Source organism: Protopterus annectens, chromosome 7.part1 (assembly GCF_019279795.1).
Source record: "Protopterus annectens isolate FY-2018-M chromosome 7.part1, PAN1.0, whole genome shotgun sequence".
Taxonomy (NCBI): Eukaryota; Metazoa; Chordata; order Ceratodontiformes; family Protopteridae; genus Protopterus; species Protopterus annectens.
In genome coordinates this window covers 390848337-390865642 of record NC_056740.1, presented here as the reverse complement: position 1 = coordinate 390865642, position 17306 = coordinate 390848337, and the positions used below count along the sequence as shown (strand labels likewise).

Sequence of the window (17306 nt, the reverse complement as noted above, 5' to 3'; positions counted from 1 at the left end):
TCCCATCCCCCTCCTGAAAAGAGGCCTAGGCAAGAGTTAGAATATGAATCTTCAGACCAGGTTTCCATTTCCTCCGATTCCTCCTCTGAACAGGATTACTCTATTCCTCCCTATGAGGATTCTGATGCTGAAGAATCTATCCCTTCAGCCTCTCCTCCTGAGGATTATTCTTTTGGGGAAACACTGCATACTATGAGGGAACATTTCCACTGGGAGAGCCAAGATTACTCAGAATCCAAGAAAAGGCTCAGTGATTTCCTTTTATTGCCCCAGCACAGGCCCCTTGCTATCCCGCCTGTTTTAAACATTGTAGATTATGTATTTACAGAGTCCAGTTTTTCTCCAGACTCTTTACCACCAGCCCCTGTTAAGCCAGACAGATACTACAGGGTTCCTGATTCACATAAATTTCTCTATAAGAACCCTGCAGCTGACCCAGAAACCATTTCTCAGGGTCCCAAAGGGGTCAAGACTTCTACTGCAAAAAACCCTATTCCCTTTGATAGGGATTCTAGGGCCCTAGACAGATGGGGCAAAAAGATTTATACCTCTGCTACCTTGGCTGTAAGAGCTTTAAATTGCCAATTTCATATGCTTAAGTATCAGCAATATCTTATATCCTTGCTTAAACAGAAAATGCCAGCAAATGCAGAATGTGCAGACAATAAAGAAATGCAGGATTTATTCAGCTGAACAAGTTGGAAAGCATACTTTGCAATGTGGTTTTGATTCTCTTGAGGCCTCCTGCAGGGCCGCTGTTACAGGTTCTGTCATTAGGAGACATGCTTGGTTAAAAGAACAAAATTTGCCAGATCATGTTAAAGCCAAACTATTAGACGCTCCTTTACAGCATACTTTGTTTGGTGCTAAAGCAGAAGAGGTCTTGAAAATGGAGGACAAGGCTAAATCTATGCACAGTCAAGGATTTCTTGCAGGTACAGCCTCCCAGATTTAGCAGGAACTGGCCTACAAAAAATTGGTCTTTTCCAGTGTCAGATGACAAAGGGGCAGATACAGACGCCCCAGAGGCAGATCACAGTCCCAAGGCTCATACAGGCCTAAATAATGGGGTGCTTCTATCTCCAAGAGCGGAGAGGAAAAATTACAGCCATACAGGAAACAGTCTCAATGACTTTCCACTTCCAGCACCAAGCACTTATCTTTTGGCAGCCCCTTTGTGGGGGAAGCTAGCACTTTTTTTTTCACAAAATTGTCACATGATCACCCAGGACAAATGGGTTCTAAATATAGTTTCACAAGGCTACAGGTTCCACTTTCACACCCTGCCAAGGCAAAACGGTATGACAGACCTGCCACACAATCAATGGGCAGAGGCACAAAAACAAGTTTCATCCCTCATGGACATGAGGGCCATTCAACAAGTACCAGAACAAGAGCAGGGTCACGGATTCTATTCAAGACTGTTCTTGGTACCCAGAAAAGACCAAGCCTGGAGACCAATACTGGACCTATCTATTCTAAACACATTTGGATATTCCAAAATTCAAAATGTTGACTCTACAGCAGCTTCTGCCCATGTTGGGCAAGAAGGCTTGGCTTGTGACTTTAGATCTAAAAGAGGCATACCTGCATGTCCCAATCAGACAAACATGCAGAAGATACCTCAGATTCAAAGCTGGCGCAATGCACTACCAATTCTCTGCACTGCCCTTTGGCTTATCTATTGCGCCCAGGGTCTTCACAAAGTGCCTGGCACCAGTAATTGCATTTTGCAGACAAAGAGAAGTACAAATATATCCTTACTTGGACGACTGCCTTATTCAAGTGGAGAACAAGGACATTCTACTACAGCATCTGGTGTTCGTAAAAAGATTACTGACAAGTCTAGGGTACACAGTAAACGAGAAGAAATCGAAACTCGTACCCTCTCAAGAGATAATATTCCTGGGTGCAAGCTTAAATACAACTGGCCAGATGGCTTATCTCATGCCAGACAAACACAGGAAACTGACTACTTACTTCAAAATGTTGGCAACAAAGACCCAGTTATCTGGAAGAAAAATTCTGCAGGCCTTGGGTTTCATGGCATCCTGCATTCTGCTAATTCCATATGCAAGACTGTATATGAGGAAACTTCAGTGGTATCTAAAAAGTGTTTGGACTCAACATTGCCACAGCCTGGAAACCATAATTACCCTCATTCCCTGTCTGCAACAGGAGTTTCGATGGTGGGCAAAAACCTGTCACCACAACACAGGACAGCCATTCACCTTACCCACAGCCAGGCAGACATTGATAACAGATGCATCAGATTATGCCTGGGGGGTCCATATGGCAGGAAGATGTGTTCAGGGCACATGGTCCGCAAGTCAAATGCATTTACATATCAATCAAAAGGAGATGCTAGCTGTTCAGAATGCCCCAACAGCCTTCAAGGGTCAACTTCATCCAGGACAATTACTAATAAAGACGGACAATACTACAGTCATGTGGTACATAAACAAGCAGGGAGGCACACATTCCTACACCCTCTGCAGGCTAGCCATGACCTTGTGGCACACAGCATTGACTTACCAAGTACATCTGCAAGCTCAATTCCTGCCAGGAAGGAAAAATACTCTGGCAGACGGACTAAGCAGAAATATAATGGATCCCCACGAGTGGAAATTGGATCCACAAGTCTTCAGCATGATAACAAGGACCTGGGGATGCCCGGACATAGACCTATTTGCCTCGCCTCACAACTACCAACTACAAAGATTCTGCACAAGGACTTCTCACAAGCAAGCATGGAAAGTGGATGCTGTATCTTTCAGCTGGAAAAATCTAACAGTATATGCCTTTCCTCCTCTGCTTCTCCTCCCCAAGTTGCTACTCAAGGTCAGACAAGAGAAACCAAAAATGATACTGATTGCCCCAGACTGGCCCCACCAGCACTGGTACCCAATCCTAAAGAGCTTGTCTCACTGCCCAGCCTGGACATTACCTCAAATTCCTCACTTATTGACCCACCAAGACAGCCAGATACTGCACAGCCAACTCAGAACCTTAAACCTGGCAGATATTATAGCCTCTCAAGACACACCTCTTTCTAAAGCAGTGATGGATGTTATTTTGGAGGCCAGGAGGCCTAGCACCAGAAAATCTTATGCAGACAAATGGAAGAGATTCTGTGCTTGGAACCAAGCACAAGGCATTGACACAATTGTTCCAAATATTCCTCAGGTTTTGCAATACTTAACTGAGATGCTGGATAAAGGCCTTTCCTTTTCATCAATTAAAATTCATGCCTCTGCCATTTCAGCTCATTACAATACAGAACCACCTATTTTTTCACATCCGTGAGGCAGTACCTCAGAGGGGCCAAAAACATAAGACCTCCAAGGAGAGCACCAATACCTGCATGGGACCTCAACCATGTCTTGGAAAAACTCACACTGCCACTGTTTGAGCCAGCCACTGCAACTGACATAAGTCTTATCCTGGAAAACAGCTCTGCTCCTAGCAATAACCTCGCTAGAAGAGTTTGAGTTACAGGCACTCATGGCTGTGGAACCTTTTATCATTTTCCATCCTGACAGGGTTTCACTGAGGACAAACGCTACATTTATGCCTAAGATAGTGTCCAGTGTGGCCCTTAACCAAACAATTCATTTGCATACTTTTTATCCAAACCCACAGAATAAGGGTGAGAAAATTCTGCATTCTTTGGACATTCACAGACAGCTACGCTTCTACTTGGGCAGAACTAAAGCTTTCAGAAAGACTAATCAACTTCTAGTGGCCTGTGCTGCAGCATCACAAGGAAAGCCTATCTCAAAACTGACTATTTCAAAGTGGATAGGCCATTGCATTCGCTTCTGCTATTCACGGCATGGCAAATCAGTGCCTAAGGGCATTAGGCCACATTCAACCAGAGCAGCAACCACTTCAGCAGCCTTACTCAGAGAAGTATCAACCAAAGACATCTTAGAAGCTGCAACTTGGAGTTCAGTGCATACCTTTACAAAGCACTATCACCTACCTCTCTACTCTAAATCCAGGGCAGGCTTTGCCACTGCAGTTCTACAGGGCCTTATAGCCTCTCCTAATCCTATTTAGCTCCAGCCTTCCAACCTTAGCTTTGGGATTCAACCCAATTGTGATGACTGCAACAGTGAAACACAATGAACATAGTACAGTTGTGTACCTACCATAAATGTAGATGTTCGTGTATTCACTGTTGCAGTCCAGGTTACCCTCCCACCATCCCACTTTCTTCTTTGCTGGGACCTAACTGTACTCTTCTACTCTATAGAACCTATGTAGTGTATTTGCTTGTCGATGAAGGAAAAGTTGTTTTTTGTGCATGCATGCTTATTGGCATAATTTAGCCGACCATTTTAGGGGCACCTGACATCTGGGACAAGAAAAACTGAAGAAAATGGCGTCGGCTGCATCTTGTATACCCCTGCCGCACTGACGTCAGGGAAGAGGTGACAGCAACCGATGCCGGAACTAGACTTTGGAACTCAGGCCGACTGCGGGTAGCCTGCCAGCAGGATAACCCAATTGTGATGACTGTAACAGTGAATGCACTCGAACATCTACATTTATGGTAGGTACACAACTGTACTTTCATCAACAAGCCCAAGAATTTCTATCCTTCCAGAAGCCACTTGAGACTAATTTTTCATTTTTTAGGCTCCATGGCTGCTTCAGTCACATTAGTATCACTGCCCAGATTTTATATGCATGGTTTTCAGTGGACCTGGCAGTGTAATGGTTGGTCAGAAAACCTTTATCCTTTTTAGTGAGTCTAACAAACATTTGCAGAATGCACCCACACTGGTGACTAGAGTCTCTGCATGTACAGGGATGTCCATTCCTTCTGCCTTTCTTCCAAGCTAAAGTGACCATAAACTCTCCCTAACGAGGGGGGGGGGTCGTTTCTTGGCAATGGCTGTCCAAGGGATGAGTTCACACAGAGTTCAGTCTTCACATCAGTATATTGGAGTTGAGAGCAGTCGTCCCATCATTGCAGGCCTTTCAGGACTCTCTCCCCTTGAGTGCGATATCCATCCAGACAGCAAAAAGCAGTTTGATACATCAAACAGTCTGGGAGGAGCCATATGTTATCCTTTGGTCAAGAGGCCATAAGAGTGTGGCAGAGGGTGATACCTTCTCACCAGTTTCTTATTGCAGTGTATATCCTGTGCAAATCCAACATACTGGTGGACAAGTTGAGCAGATCCATTCTGCTCCTTCATGAGTAGTACCTTAACTCAATAACGGAGCAGATTTTCAGCCTCTGGGGTTGACCTTGTTGCAACCTCTTCGCCTGTCCCCACAACACTAAATGCACCAAGTTCTTTGCTCTAACTCTGCACAAGAAGGTTTCATGCATGATGCTCTGATACACCAGTAACCCCTGAGATTCCTTTACATCTTCCCCTAATTTCAATGTTCCTACAGAAAGCATCCACGATGAAGGTCACTGTACTCATAGCCCCTTATTGGCTTTGACAAAGCTTTCCTGTGGCTTTATCTAATTAACCCTCCTTGAGTACTGGGCTCAGATCCAGACCTACTTTCTCATCCTTCAGGGTTGCCTCACCTGAACATTCAATCCCTTGCGCAGTTTGTCCAATTCCAGGGATGGTTTGACAGTCCAGACTGTCACCCGCAGTTGTCCACATATTGTCTTCCTTTCAGAAACCTTTCACTAGGAAACTTTATAAAAAGCAAATGGAAAAGGTTTTCTATTTGGGCTTTAGAGAGAAATGCTGATCTTTTTTAGCCCTATTCCAGCAATCTTGGACTCATTGCACATTTCTTTCCAGGGAGCTGCCAACTATTCCACTGTCAAAGTACAGTTAGCTGCAATTTCCTCCTTCCACATATGGGGAAAATCACTCCCATACTTAGATTATTCAAGGCTGTCCTTTGAGGTAAATTTCTACTTTGGCCTCTTCTTATTGAGATCCATTTCTTCCATGGGATATTGCTGTTCTTTTTCAGACCCTGACTGTACCTCCCTTCGAACCTGCTGCAGAAGTTGACCTGAAGTTTTTTATTCTGGAAAACCTCATTTGTGGTGGCTAATACTTCTGCCGGACTAATTTCTGAGTTGCATGTCTTATCCTCAAAACTTCCATATCTAATTTTTCACAAGGGCAGTGTGTCCTTGAAAACAACCCCCCCCCCCCAAGTGGTTTCTGAATCATCCATTATTCAGTCCATAAATCTTCCATTTTTCTTCACAAATCCCTCAAACAAGGGTGAATATACCCTGCATTTACTGGATGTTCATCAGTTTATTTTTATCTATGTCAGCAAAACAATTGTCCTTCTCCACTGCTAAATTGGGAAAATCAGTGTCCAAAGTCACTCTTTCATGCTGGTTAACTCCATGCATTTTCTTTGTTTGCCAAGAAAAAGGAATTCCTCTATTTTCATTCCCCAAAAGGTTATTCTTTCAGATGTGTGGCATTATCCAAAGCCTTTTTCTCCGGTGTTCAGATTGATGACATATGTGCTGCAGGTACATGGTCCAATCCACCTTCATCTTACATTACAAATTGGATATGCATACCAGGTCTAGGGTTCCTTTGGTTCAGCTGTGCTCCAGAATATTCTTCCATGAGGCCTCTTTGGTATAAAAGTAGCTGGGGACTCTGTCCCATAGGTTGAGAAATGGGTGGAAAAGAACAGATACAAAAGTTATCAACTCACTGTAACAACAGATGTATATTGTCTGTTTTTGTCCTTTCCTCAACTATGCGTCCACCATCCCCCTCCTTGTTTTGTGGAAGTTTACAATATAATCTTACTGAGATGGATCTAGCTGACCATGTTCTGGCTGCTGAGGATTTTGTCTTTATGCAGGTTATCAGTATGTAAGAGTGCTGTACTTTTAGTATATATTTAAAAAAAAAATCCAGTATCTTCTCTTGGGTGGGCAAAACTCCATTTGAGGTAGCTCACTCTTCTCACAGGGATTATGGGTAGGGGAGGAGCCTGAGCACTGAACCCAAGGCTTGGAAGAGGCCATACCAGATCTGACATAGGATCCAAGACTGGTCCGTCGAGTAAAGGACAGAAACGGACAACACAGAGCTATCATTATGGTGAGTATATAACTTTTATGTTATAGTTCATTGCAGACTACAGAGTATCTACATTTCTCCATATTTAGACAACTTGCTTATCTTTGCAGAGTCTTTTTCAAAGTATCAGTAATGTCTCACTTGAGTAAGAGATCTCTGATATGAGATGAGATTCCAAGAGGACATTAAGTCTTTTTGACTCCCATCACACAGGATTGTGTTCCTGAAGTATCTGTTACATGTCGACTTAAAGAGCTTTTTCTCCGCAAGCAAAAATATTATGTATATTTACGTCTATTTCTAAGATTTTCCACTCTGACTTCTGTTACTGTGAGGGGAATACCTCAGGATTTTGGGTCTCATGGCATCTGTGATGCTAATGAGACCCATTGACTGCCTGCCTGGATACAATGGTACCTGAAGTCTCTGGTCTGAGCACCAACACCCATTATCTTTTCAAATCGCAGTTCTGGGGTCTGTCAGAAGAGAAATCACTTGGTGGAGACAGCAAATTTCTCTAAATATAGGTCTCCCCATCCAAAGCAGTCACTGCAGACACCTTGGACTTTGCTTGGGAAGTAGTTTCAGAAGGGATGAAAGTACAAGGTGTGTGGGACATCAAGGACAGAAGCAAGCACACAAATGTTAGAGATGTTTGCTCTGTTCGTGGCACTCAACTCTCTGAATCATCCTTGGTCCCCCTGGACCTCCAAGTTGTTACAGACAATATTACAGTTGTGGTATATCAACAAGCAAGGGGGAACCAGGACTTGCCCTCTTGGCAGCCTAGCCATGTTAGCTTGAGATATAGCTTCACAGCACAGTCTCACTCCACAGGCATCCTACATTCTGTCAGAGAAAAATTGTGTGTCAGACGAGCTGAGCAGAACAAAGGCAGACCCTCAGTAATGGAAACTAGATTAGGGCCCTTTGTCCTGTCTGAACAATCAGCTAAATCAACAAAATTCTACTCCAGGACTCCATGCAAGAAGGTTTGGAAGACCGTTATTTTTTTCTTTTCCTTGGACAAGTATGTTCCTGTATGCTTTTCCACCCTTTCATTTGATATCCAGGGTAGTTCTGAAGAATCGGATGGAGTCCCCCAAGGTAATGCACCCTAACCCTGATCATCTTCAACTGACTGCCTGGATGATATGGACTTAACTACCTTTAGGCACATGTTTACTGAAGATGTGCAGCAGGTACTAATTGAGGTAAGAAAGCCTGCGTATAGAAAATCATATATTAGCAAATGTGAAGAGTTTTCTAGTTGGTACCAGAAACATAACCAGCACCCATTCAGGGCTAGTGTTTCTCTAGCTTTACAGTTTGCGTGAGTTATGGTTGTAAGGCCTTCTTTACTTCTTCAGGGCTCATTTAACATACATTTCAGCATGTCTGTTCATGGGTGATCCTCTTTCAATGCATTCTCATGTCAGAATGTTTTTGAAAGGTGTTTTGCTTAAGAAATGACCAAGAAAATAGGTGGCTCCTCTTTCAGATCTTTTTTGTGTTAGAGAAGCTATAATTTGCTCTATTTGAACTAGTTTGTAAGTTAATTATTAGGCTACCTGCACTTGTGGGCCATTTTAAGCATAGGTAATTTTCCTTTTTGTTCTTGAAATAACGTATCTCATTTGGTTATAGATTGGACTTAGCAATGCCATGGTCAGTAATTATGTACAACTCCTAATGAGAATAACTGGGATCATACCTTAGGCAATTTGAGGGGACCCATGCATGGAATAAAGCAATTAGGAGCTGCACCTGCCCATTAGTAGTACAGAAGTAGTCCAAGGTAAATTGTTTTCCATCCATAGATCTAAGTTGCACTTGAAAATGGATAGGTATGAACTTTGTTTTATGTGGATGGGGAGTCTGTTCCATAGCAAAGATATCCTCTGCGAAATATTCCTCTCCCTCCAAACTGTGCTGATATGGCAGAAGAGGTGTAGATACTTATTTCTGAAGCCGTTTGACTTAGTGATATGCAGTAAATCCATCCGAAATGGGTCTGAGAATGCATTGTATGCCAAACACAGATCACCTCTTAGCAAGACTGTAGAATACCAAGTGTAGTGACAGGGCTTTGCGTTGGTCCGTGTATGACATGTTGTTTAGACCTTGTATCCTTTTAGTAAGTTATCTCTGAGGGTGTTTCAGTTGTTGCATGGGTTTGGACCGGTACATGCCAAAGGGTGTATTCTATTCAATCACTGGCTTAATGAGGGCTGAGTAAAAGGGGACCGACATATCCCTCAATCAAGACAGTCTTTGTCATGTGGCTGACTTGCAGTTGTCAGTGGGGAAAATGCTTTGCGATTGCTCTGACCTGTGTAAAAGTGTCTTGAGTTGTAAGCCCTTACTATCTCATTTTCTACAGTGACCAGGTTTCTTTGAGAACTAATCCTTTTATGCCTAAATAGGTATCCAAATTTGCTTTAAGCCAAACTGCCCATCTCACCTTTTCTTTCCTAAACCTAAAAATGAGGGAGATTGAACATCAGGGTTGTTCTGGATAATCCTCAGAAAAGTCGAATACTATCTTGACAGTACAAAATCTTTCAGATCTGCAGAGCAGTTCATTCCTTGTGAAGGAAAGATTTGACGGGTCTGTATTATAATCTCGAAGGTTTAAAACTTCGAATCACTAAAGATCGAACTTTAGAGATCGAAGTCTTAAACCATCGAAACCAAAAAAAAATACTAAATTAAAAAAAAAAAAACAACTAAATAGTGTGTAGGCAGGGGGGCAAGCCCCCCACACCCCCCTACTTAAATATACCAACTCTGAGAATGCACTATATTAAAGTAAACGGAAATCTCCCCGTACAGAGATTTTCCGTTTAAACATTCTATGTAGTGCGCTTTCGGTATTCTCGTGTTGACAATATCGTATTCAATATTGTCAGACTTCGAGATTTTAATATAGACCCGATTTGACAGCCTGCTTTGAAACCAACCATTTCCAAATGATTCTTAGGCTATAATTCTTTGGTCTCACCACAACAAAAGTATTCCAGGCAATCTAATGTCCTTTTCATTCTTCCTCAACGTATGGGTTATGGATCTGACCTTGGATCCAACTCAACCGCATATCACAGACTTAGGGATCCAACTCTTGAGCTCCTCCCTCTACCCGTAACTCCTCAGCCATCCTGCAATACCTCAGATCTCATTTGCCACCATGTCGCATGAACGCGAATCCTCTGTCAAGAGCATGTTGTTAGGCTTTTGTAGAATTTGAGTAGTTTTTACTTAATTATATGTTTTCCTGCTATCCAGTTTTCCTTTCGTCAGATCTCCTTTCTGACTATCTTTTCTACCCATGTGGTAATCTCAGTGTACCATTGTTGGTACCAGTCTGTACCTTTTTTGCTCTTACATTATTACCCATTTTTAGGGTAGTCTTACAACCACTGCTAGTATCTTTCTGTTTTAAGAGAAAAAAAAGTTAATGTTGCCTATTTTTCCCCTTTACTTTGAGTTATGGCTGAGAAACCAACCAGCTTTAAAAATGCACTTCCTGTGAGCACAAAATTCCATATTCTGATACCCACAGGGAGTGTGTTTATTGTTTACGAGTGGCACATCTGTCTACTGATTGCTATGTTTGTGCTATGTTCAAATTCAGAGTAATTTCTGACAGAAGAAACAAACTGGTACTTAAGGGATTGCTGCATCCATCTTCCTGCGTTTTGTCAGGTGCTCACCCCCCCCCCTCAGTAAGCATGTCAAGACTTCTTAGAGTTTTGAAAGAGATACCCTACTCTATTTCCAGAGAGCTCCTGTACCATTGTAACTTTTTTGGAGCCTCCTCAGAAGATCCTAAAAGAAAGTGTTTGTACCCCAAGTCCTCAGATCCAGTTATATTGGTAAAATCTCCCTAGCAGTTCTCTGATGCAAGAAACCTTGGGTCTGACCACTAACTTATCTAAATCTCCACGAACTCACTCACCTGGGTTCACAGTGGATCAAGTATCTGCTCAGCTCCATTTCTCTTTTCTTCATACTTTGTCTAGGAGGCAGTCGAGGCCAAAGCCCACATCCTCATCCGTTGGATCCCCCAGAAGTTTTCTGAGACGGACTTGGATAGGATGAAAAAATTTCTCAGAGCTCAGATTTGGATGGGGGTTATTTCAGCTCCATTTCCCATTGGATCCATGAGCCTTCCCTCCACTTCTCATGTAGTCATATCTCCTTCTCCATTCATCCTTTGTGTTTGGTGCCCTTGCATCTGAGTGCTCCAAGAGAGTTGGTGTTGGACAGCTAGGTATTTGATACTGACAGTTTTCCTGACTGGTTCTGCTTCTGTCCTCTCAGATTGGGATGAATCCCCGAGCCAAAGAATCATTGTTGGATCCAGGGGACCAAGGTGTACACTAGTGTTGTCAGAGCCATCCTTCACCCTTGGAGCTTCAGAGCTAGATAGCATTGGTCTGGCTCCCTCCTTGAAACATAGATCAGAGCAGGGACTATGCTTGGATGCTTCATTGGTTTTGGATGTGGTGCGGCCTGCCACGGCTTTTCCCGGTCCATCTGCTTTCAAGGTAGTCGAGGGAGCTTTCTCTCATCCAAGAGATCCAATTTCTCTCCCCTCCTTGGATCCTACATCTATTCCTCCAGCAGGTCTAAGCTTACTGTACAGGGACAAGCTGGTACCAAGTAGCGTCCAGAAAGTTTCCTTAGAGGAACTTAGTCTCTATCTTTGGATACCTCTCCAGAGCATCCCACTAAGGAGGTTCTCACAAGAGAATGTGTAAACGGAAGTACATAGATTCCCCTATGGAATCTCTCGCAGAGGGTACTGACTCCACTGGATGGTGTCTCATTTGTGGATGTTCTAGTTGTTCTTAAGCAAAAGGGTGGATGGTCTTCAGACCCTTGCTGTTCAGAGGAATCAGTCTTTCTTTAAACATTTGGTTCTGGCCCATCTACTTCTTGGGTGACACCCCCCCCCCCCCGGCTGATGAGCTTATTTACCTAGTCTCTCACTGGGCATGTAAGGAACCGGACTCTGTCGATCCAATTCCCTGATATCCAGACAAAATTTTGGCACCACTGAATGAGATCTTATTGGAGCAACGGAGTCACCATTGATGCTATTGTGGCGGCAGCCACAAAAAATGAGTTAGCTGAGCCTTTGTCCACCCCCCCAATGGAGAGTAGAAGGCATTGGACAGATTTGGAAAGTGCATATTTGCTTCAGTGACATTTGCTTTCAGGTTGCTGAATTATTTAGTGAACTTTACAAGGCTGCAGAGGGATTTGACCAAGGATTTTTCCAAATCCCTGTCGAAGTCCATGTCTGTGGAGGACTGTAAGAGGTCATCTTCACAACTGGCCACTCTTACACATTTCCAGTTCATACATGAGGTTGATATCCCATGCTGCAGATGGTACTTCATGGGCTGCCTGTTCAGGCATTGATGTCCGGAGAGGTGCCTGGATGTAGTTGCATGATTTTGTGAAGCCCTTCAAGTCTTCTTTCATCAGTGCCCCTTTTGATGGAATGTCTTTGTTTCGCCCTTCTTGTGTTTTCCGTAAAATTCATCTAACAGCAGTCTGTGCTGGACCCGTTTTGCATAAGCACTTAGAAAAGAATCACATGATCATTGTAGGTGTAGGTAGTGCTGTAATGCTAATCTTAGTAGACTGGTGATGGAGCTACTGCTACATACTTAATTGAGAAGTTTTGGTATATTTTTTGATTATGTCCTGCCTTACTACTACCAGTTCTGTGCTCATCCTTGCTTGCTTACTTGTTGTGTCAACGCTTGTATTTCTTACATTTTGAGCTGTAAGTTGCTTGTCCTGGAAGAAGTGAATTCACACTTCTGTTTAGTCCTTTATCCAAACATACTGTAGTCTGATTACAGTGAACTTGCTGCAAAGATCTGCATTTTGGGACTGAAGTAGTAATGCTGCAGTTAGGACAAACTGAAGACAGTTGAACAATAAAGACCATTTGTTTGTCAGAAACGGTCAAGAAAATGTATTATAAACTGTGAACAACACTTTAAGCTTCTAGATTGTGCTTAATGTTACTAAGTTGTAATTTTGAGTGCTTGGTCTAAATTTTTAATGTAGTTTTGTTTTAGTATTTTACAACCCTGCCAACGGACAAATTTATTGCAATAAAGACCGTAGTCAAGCTTCTGCTGTTTAATCCACTAATAGCAGTTTGTTGAAATATTCTCAAATGCTTAAATTCACTTGTGCAGTAAGGAAGCCAGGATGACATTTGTCGTTTACAGCGATGCTTTACTGAAGTTTAATTCTGCTATTTTAAGTTGTGTAAAACGTGAACTGTAGCATTTGATTATTTGCATTTTCTTCATGTATTAAATTACATAGACATTAAATGAAAATTATAAGACGGAAATTAAAAACAGTTTACATTGACTTAGAGCCATGAATGCATTGGCTTTTGACACTTGGATAACATTAGCAAAGTTCACACCGTAGCCTTCTTTCTTCTGAGATTTGCTTATGCATGCTTGCTGAAAAGCTTTTGAATTTGTGTGTATTTTTCTCCAGATGCTGTAGATGAAAACTTGGAATGTGATGCAGAGGAGTTCCTGGTCTCCCTGACTTTATTGATTGCAGAAGGTCGAACTCCAGAATGTTCATTGAAAGGTCGAACTGAAGGATTTCACTGTCCTCCTGCTCAGTCAAGCCAGGTGGTGTCTGCAAAACATGAGTGCAGTGACAAGCTTCCACAGGTATTACTGCTGTTTTTTTAAACATCTTTATTAAAATATCACTTAAGTTGGAGACGTATATTAATAGAAAATTAAGCATATTAACATTTTCCATTTACACCATTAAACATTGCATATTTTCTTTCGTTATGACAGCTGTTTTTCAAGTCCAGCATTACATAAATCTCTCAATTCCTGCCTTCCCTTAAACCTCTCTCCTCCTCCCAACTAACATTATTCTACATGTATTCATACCACAAGTTCCGTTTATTTCTATGTAGTTTGGTCCTTCCATTTTCTAAAGATGTGTCTTCAGTTCTTTTCTCCCTTTTACAATATTCAATACTTCAAATGCAGTTGGTTTGAATTTTGATTTCAATTTTCCAGTAATTGCTTTTTTGGCAGCCAACAGAATTAAACACAAGACCTTTCTGTCTCTAGGCAGTTCAGATCCTATGTCTCAGCCCAAAATAATTATTTCCTAAGTTACAGTCGTTCCCCCAAATATTTTTGACCGAGTACGTAAGGACATTTTTAAATATGCCAACTCATCACACTCACAAAAAAGCATGTTTCCAATTCTCTTTTTTTTTTCATCATCACATCTCCAACATTTATCTGAGGAAAAATTGAAGATTGCTTGAACGTAAACACTTCACAGCAAAAATCCTAAGCCTTATGAACTTTGCTCCATACCTGGGAGCCATGTATATATCCTCCCATTGTTCCCTTGTCAATTGCTTTTCCAGTCTCTCTTCCCACTCTTTTCTAAGCTGCTCTGATTAATCCATATAGTTATCTTACAGTCTTATGAACTTTGCTCCATACCTGGGAGCCATGTATATATCCTCCCATTGTTCCCTTGTCAATTGCTTTTCCAGTCTCTCTTCCCACTCTTTTCTAAGCTGCTCTGATTAATCCATATAGTTATCTTACAGTATTTTATATGCCCTTGATTCAACTAAAAACTCCTGCCAGAACAATACTTAAGATTTCTTCTATCACTTTCTCTTTGCCTATATTCTGATATCAATTCCTGATAGGGAAGGCAGTCTGTATCTTGCAGTCCAAACATCATCTTGGCCTTATCCTGCTCTTATTACATTTTCCTCTAGTTATTTGCTACCACTACCTTGGTTCCTTTGCCTGTTTTCTCCAGTAAATTCCAGACCCTTCATGCCTCCTACTTGCAGTTGTCCCTGTTGGTAAAAATCTGCTTTCTCCATTCACTTGTCTGTTTAGTTCTTAGAATACTTTATGAAACGTTATGAATATCATATTCTGTATGATGGTTGTTAGTCTCCTTAATGATTTGCATCCAAAATCCCACCCTTTCCTTATTTCTTGACCCCCCCTTCATCTTTCTTTTCTGCTTTTGTTTTATATATGAACCTTAACCATGCCTCTCAACTTCTTAGCACAAGAAATCTGGACAAAGCCTAAAATATTGGGGCATCAAAGGCCCAAAAATAGGGATGGATTTCAGATATTGCTTTTTATAAACTTAGAAAGGTGCTAGAGTAACCAAATCTGTTAGCTTGCATGTTCTGACAGTTATGAAGTCTGAAGCTGAAACGTATCTGATTTATTTAGTGACTTTATTCCTCTGTGATTTGCTAGAAAAGCAGATTTTTTGAAGAACAGACCAAAAATATGAGGCACATTCAGCAAAAAATCTGAAGAGTTGAGAGGTATGAAACTGTGTATCTCTAAAAGTATCCCTTCAAATCAGGTAATCCTAAACCACTTTATTCTGTTGTGAGGCTCGATTTATCTCATTTACCTCCCAGAATAATTCCTTGAACTCTTTTTATTAATTGTCCACAACTGCTACTTTGCTTGAGCTGCATGTAAAACTAGAGACTAAAACCATTTTCACTGCTTGTATCATGCTGTCCATATCTGTAAACAAGAGCTTCATTTCTTAGTTTTTGTTTTATCTTTTGCATAGTCCCTTCCAACATATCCTTGGCTGCCGTAATAGGTATTAATGTTCTTTGAGTCTGGATTTATTTGCTCATTTACTAGTGTGAGCAAAGCAGAAATGGCTGGGCCTTTCTTTGAATCTTTTCCAAGTAGGTGTTAAGGTGCTGATAAATGCGATGAGCTTAAAAAAATGGAAATTGGTGTTTAGGATTTAACTGTGTTGAAGACCAGTTGAAGAAAATTTCAAATGTTTAAAAATTACATTGTGTTTAGACCGTCTAGAAATTGTGTTATTCGAGACAGGGCATTTAAACATCTGTAAAAATGCTTTCTTGGAGGTAGTCTGAAAGCTGTTTGAGTGAACATAAAATTGTTGATTCATAGCGGGTAGAGCAGACCAGTACAGTAGACTGTACTTGTACTACAGTAACTGCTGACATATGGTGTGTAGAAGTGTGTGGGGCTTAGTATTCCTTCCTCTTGCAGTCAAGTTATTGTTGAACAGTAGCTGTCAGACCGAAGCAGTGGTAGAAGTATTGATGGCTGGGAAATGTATTCATACTGGCTAAGTCAACAACACATTTTAATACTAGTTTTTTATTCAACCAAAAAACACACACCAGAAATGTAAAAACAGTAAAAGTCCAAATATACTGAAAACCACACCAACGGAAATAGCAGCATAGACTGAAAAAATAAGATATTTTATTTTCTGATTCTGGTACCTCGGCCTTCGCCTCCAATGGAATAGTTAACATGTTCAGAAGCAAGTCTATAAGAACCACCTTCCAGTTACATTAATTGATTAATTAAATGCAATTAACAATAATTATTCAAAATTTTAAAGCCACAAATACATCAAATCTACCAATATAAAGTTATAAATTTCCCAAACAAAATTTCTTTTTACCAATTCATTCTTTAAACATATTCAAACATTTTTAACATATTAATACTATATAATTACTACATAATTACATATAATATCATTCATATTTCTAAATTCATCCCATTAGGAAAGAGAGTATTGAAATTAATATGCTCTGCACTAAAATGACTAGCCACAGGACTATCCAGCCTAGAATTTCTAATATCTCCAAGATGTTCTAATATTCTTAATTTTACCTTGCGTTTAGTTTGCCCAACATACCATTTTTTAACAAGACAATTACATCCTATAACATAAATAACCCCAGATGAGTTACAATCAAACTGGTCAATGGCATTATATAAAATGCCATTGATCCTTGTCCCATCCAAATTCCTGATCTTATCACAAACCTTACATCTACCACATGCATAAGCTCCTGCATTGGCCAGTTTTTCCCTTCTACTTTTGCTCCTTACTAACTCCTTTAGATTTTGAAATCTACCATAGGAAAAAATCACTTCCCTAGGCATAATATTTCTAAGGCTGTCATCATTTTCAATAATAGGCCACAATTCCATTACCAGTCTTCTTAAAATGGGAGAAAAGGCTGTAAATTTATTTACAAAGAAAATCCTATTCATCTCATCATTTTCTTCCTTAAATTTATTCTAATTTTTCCCATTTTTATCACCGTAGTGAATTCTTCCACTACCTACAGACCTCTGGAAATCATGTACTAACCCTAGTGTTCTTTCA

General features: G+C 41.0%; 1 protein-coding gene across 1 annotated transcript in view; it reads left to right on the top strand.

Annotated features, from left to right (window-relative positions):
• The window catches only part of FAM214A (family with sequence similarity 214 member A), a 1637733-nt gene that overhangs the window by 16161 nt on the left and 1604266 nt on the right, over positions 1-17306 (top strand). Inside the window, exon 2 of the mRNA XM_044078844.1 lies at positions 13590-13774. Within this exon, the coding sequence (XP_043934779.1) occupies positions 13590-13774 (185 nt within the window). The remainder of the gene's footprint in view (positions 1-13589; positions 13775-17306) is intronic.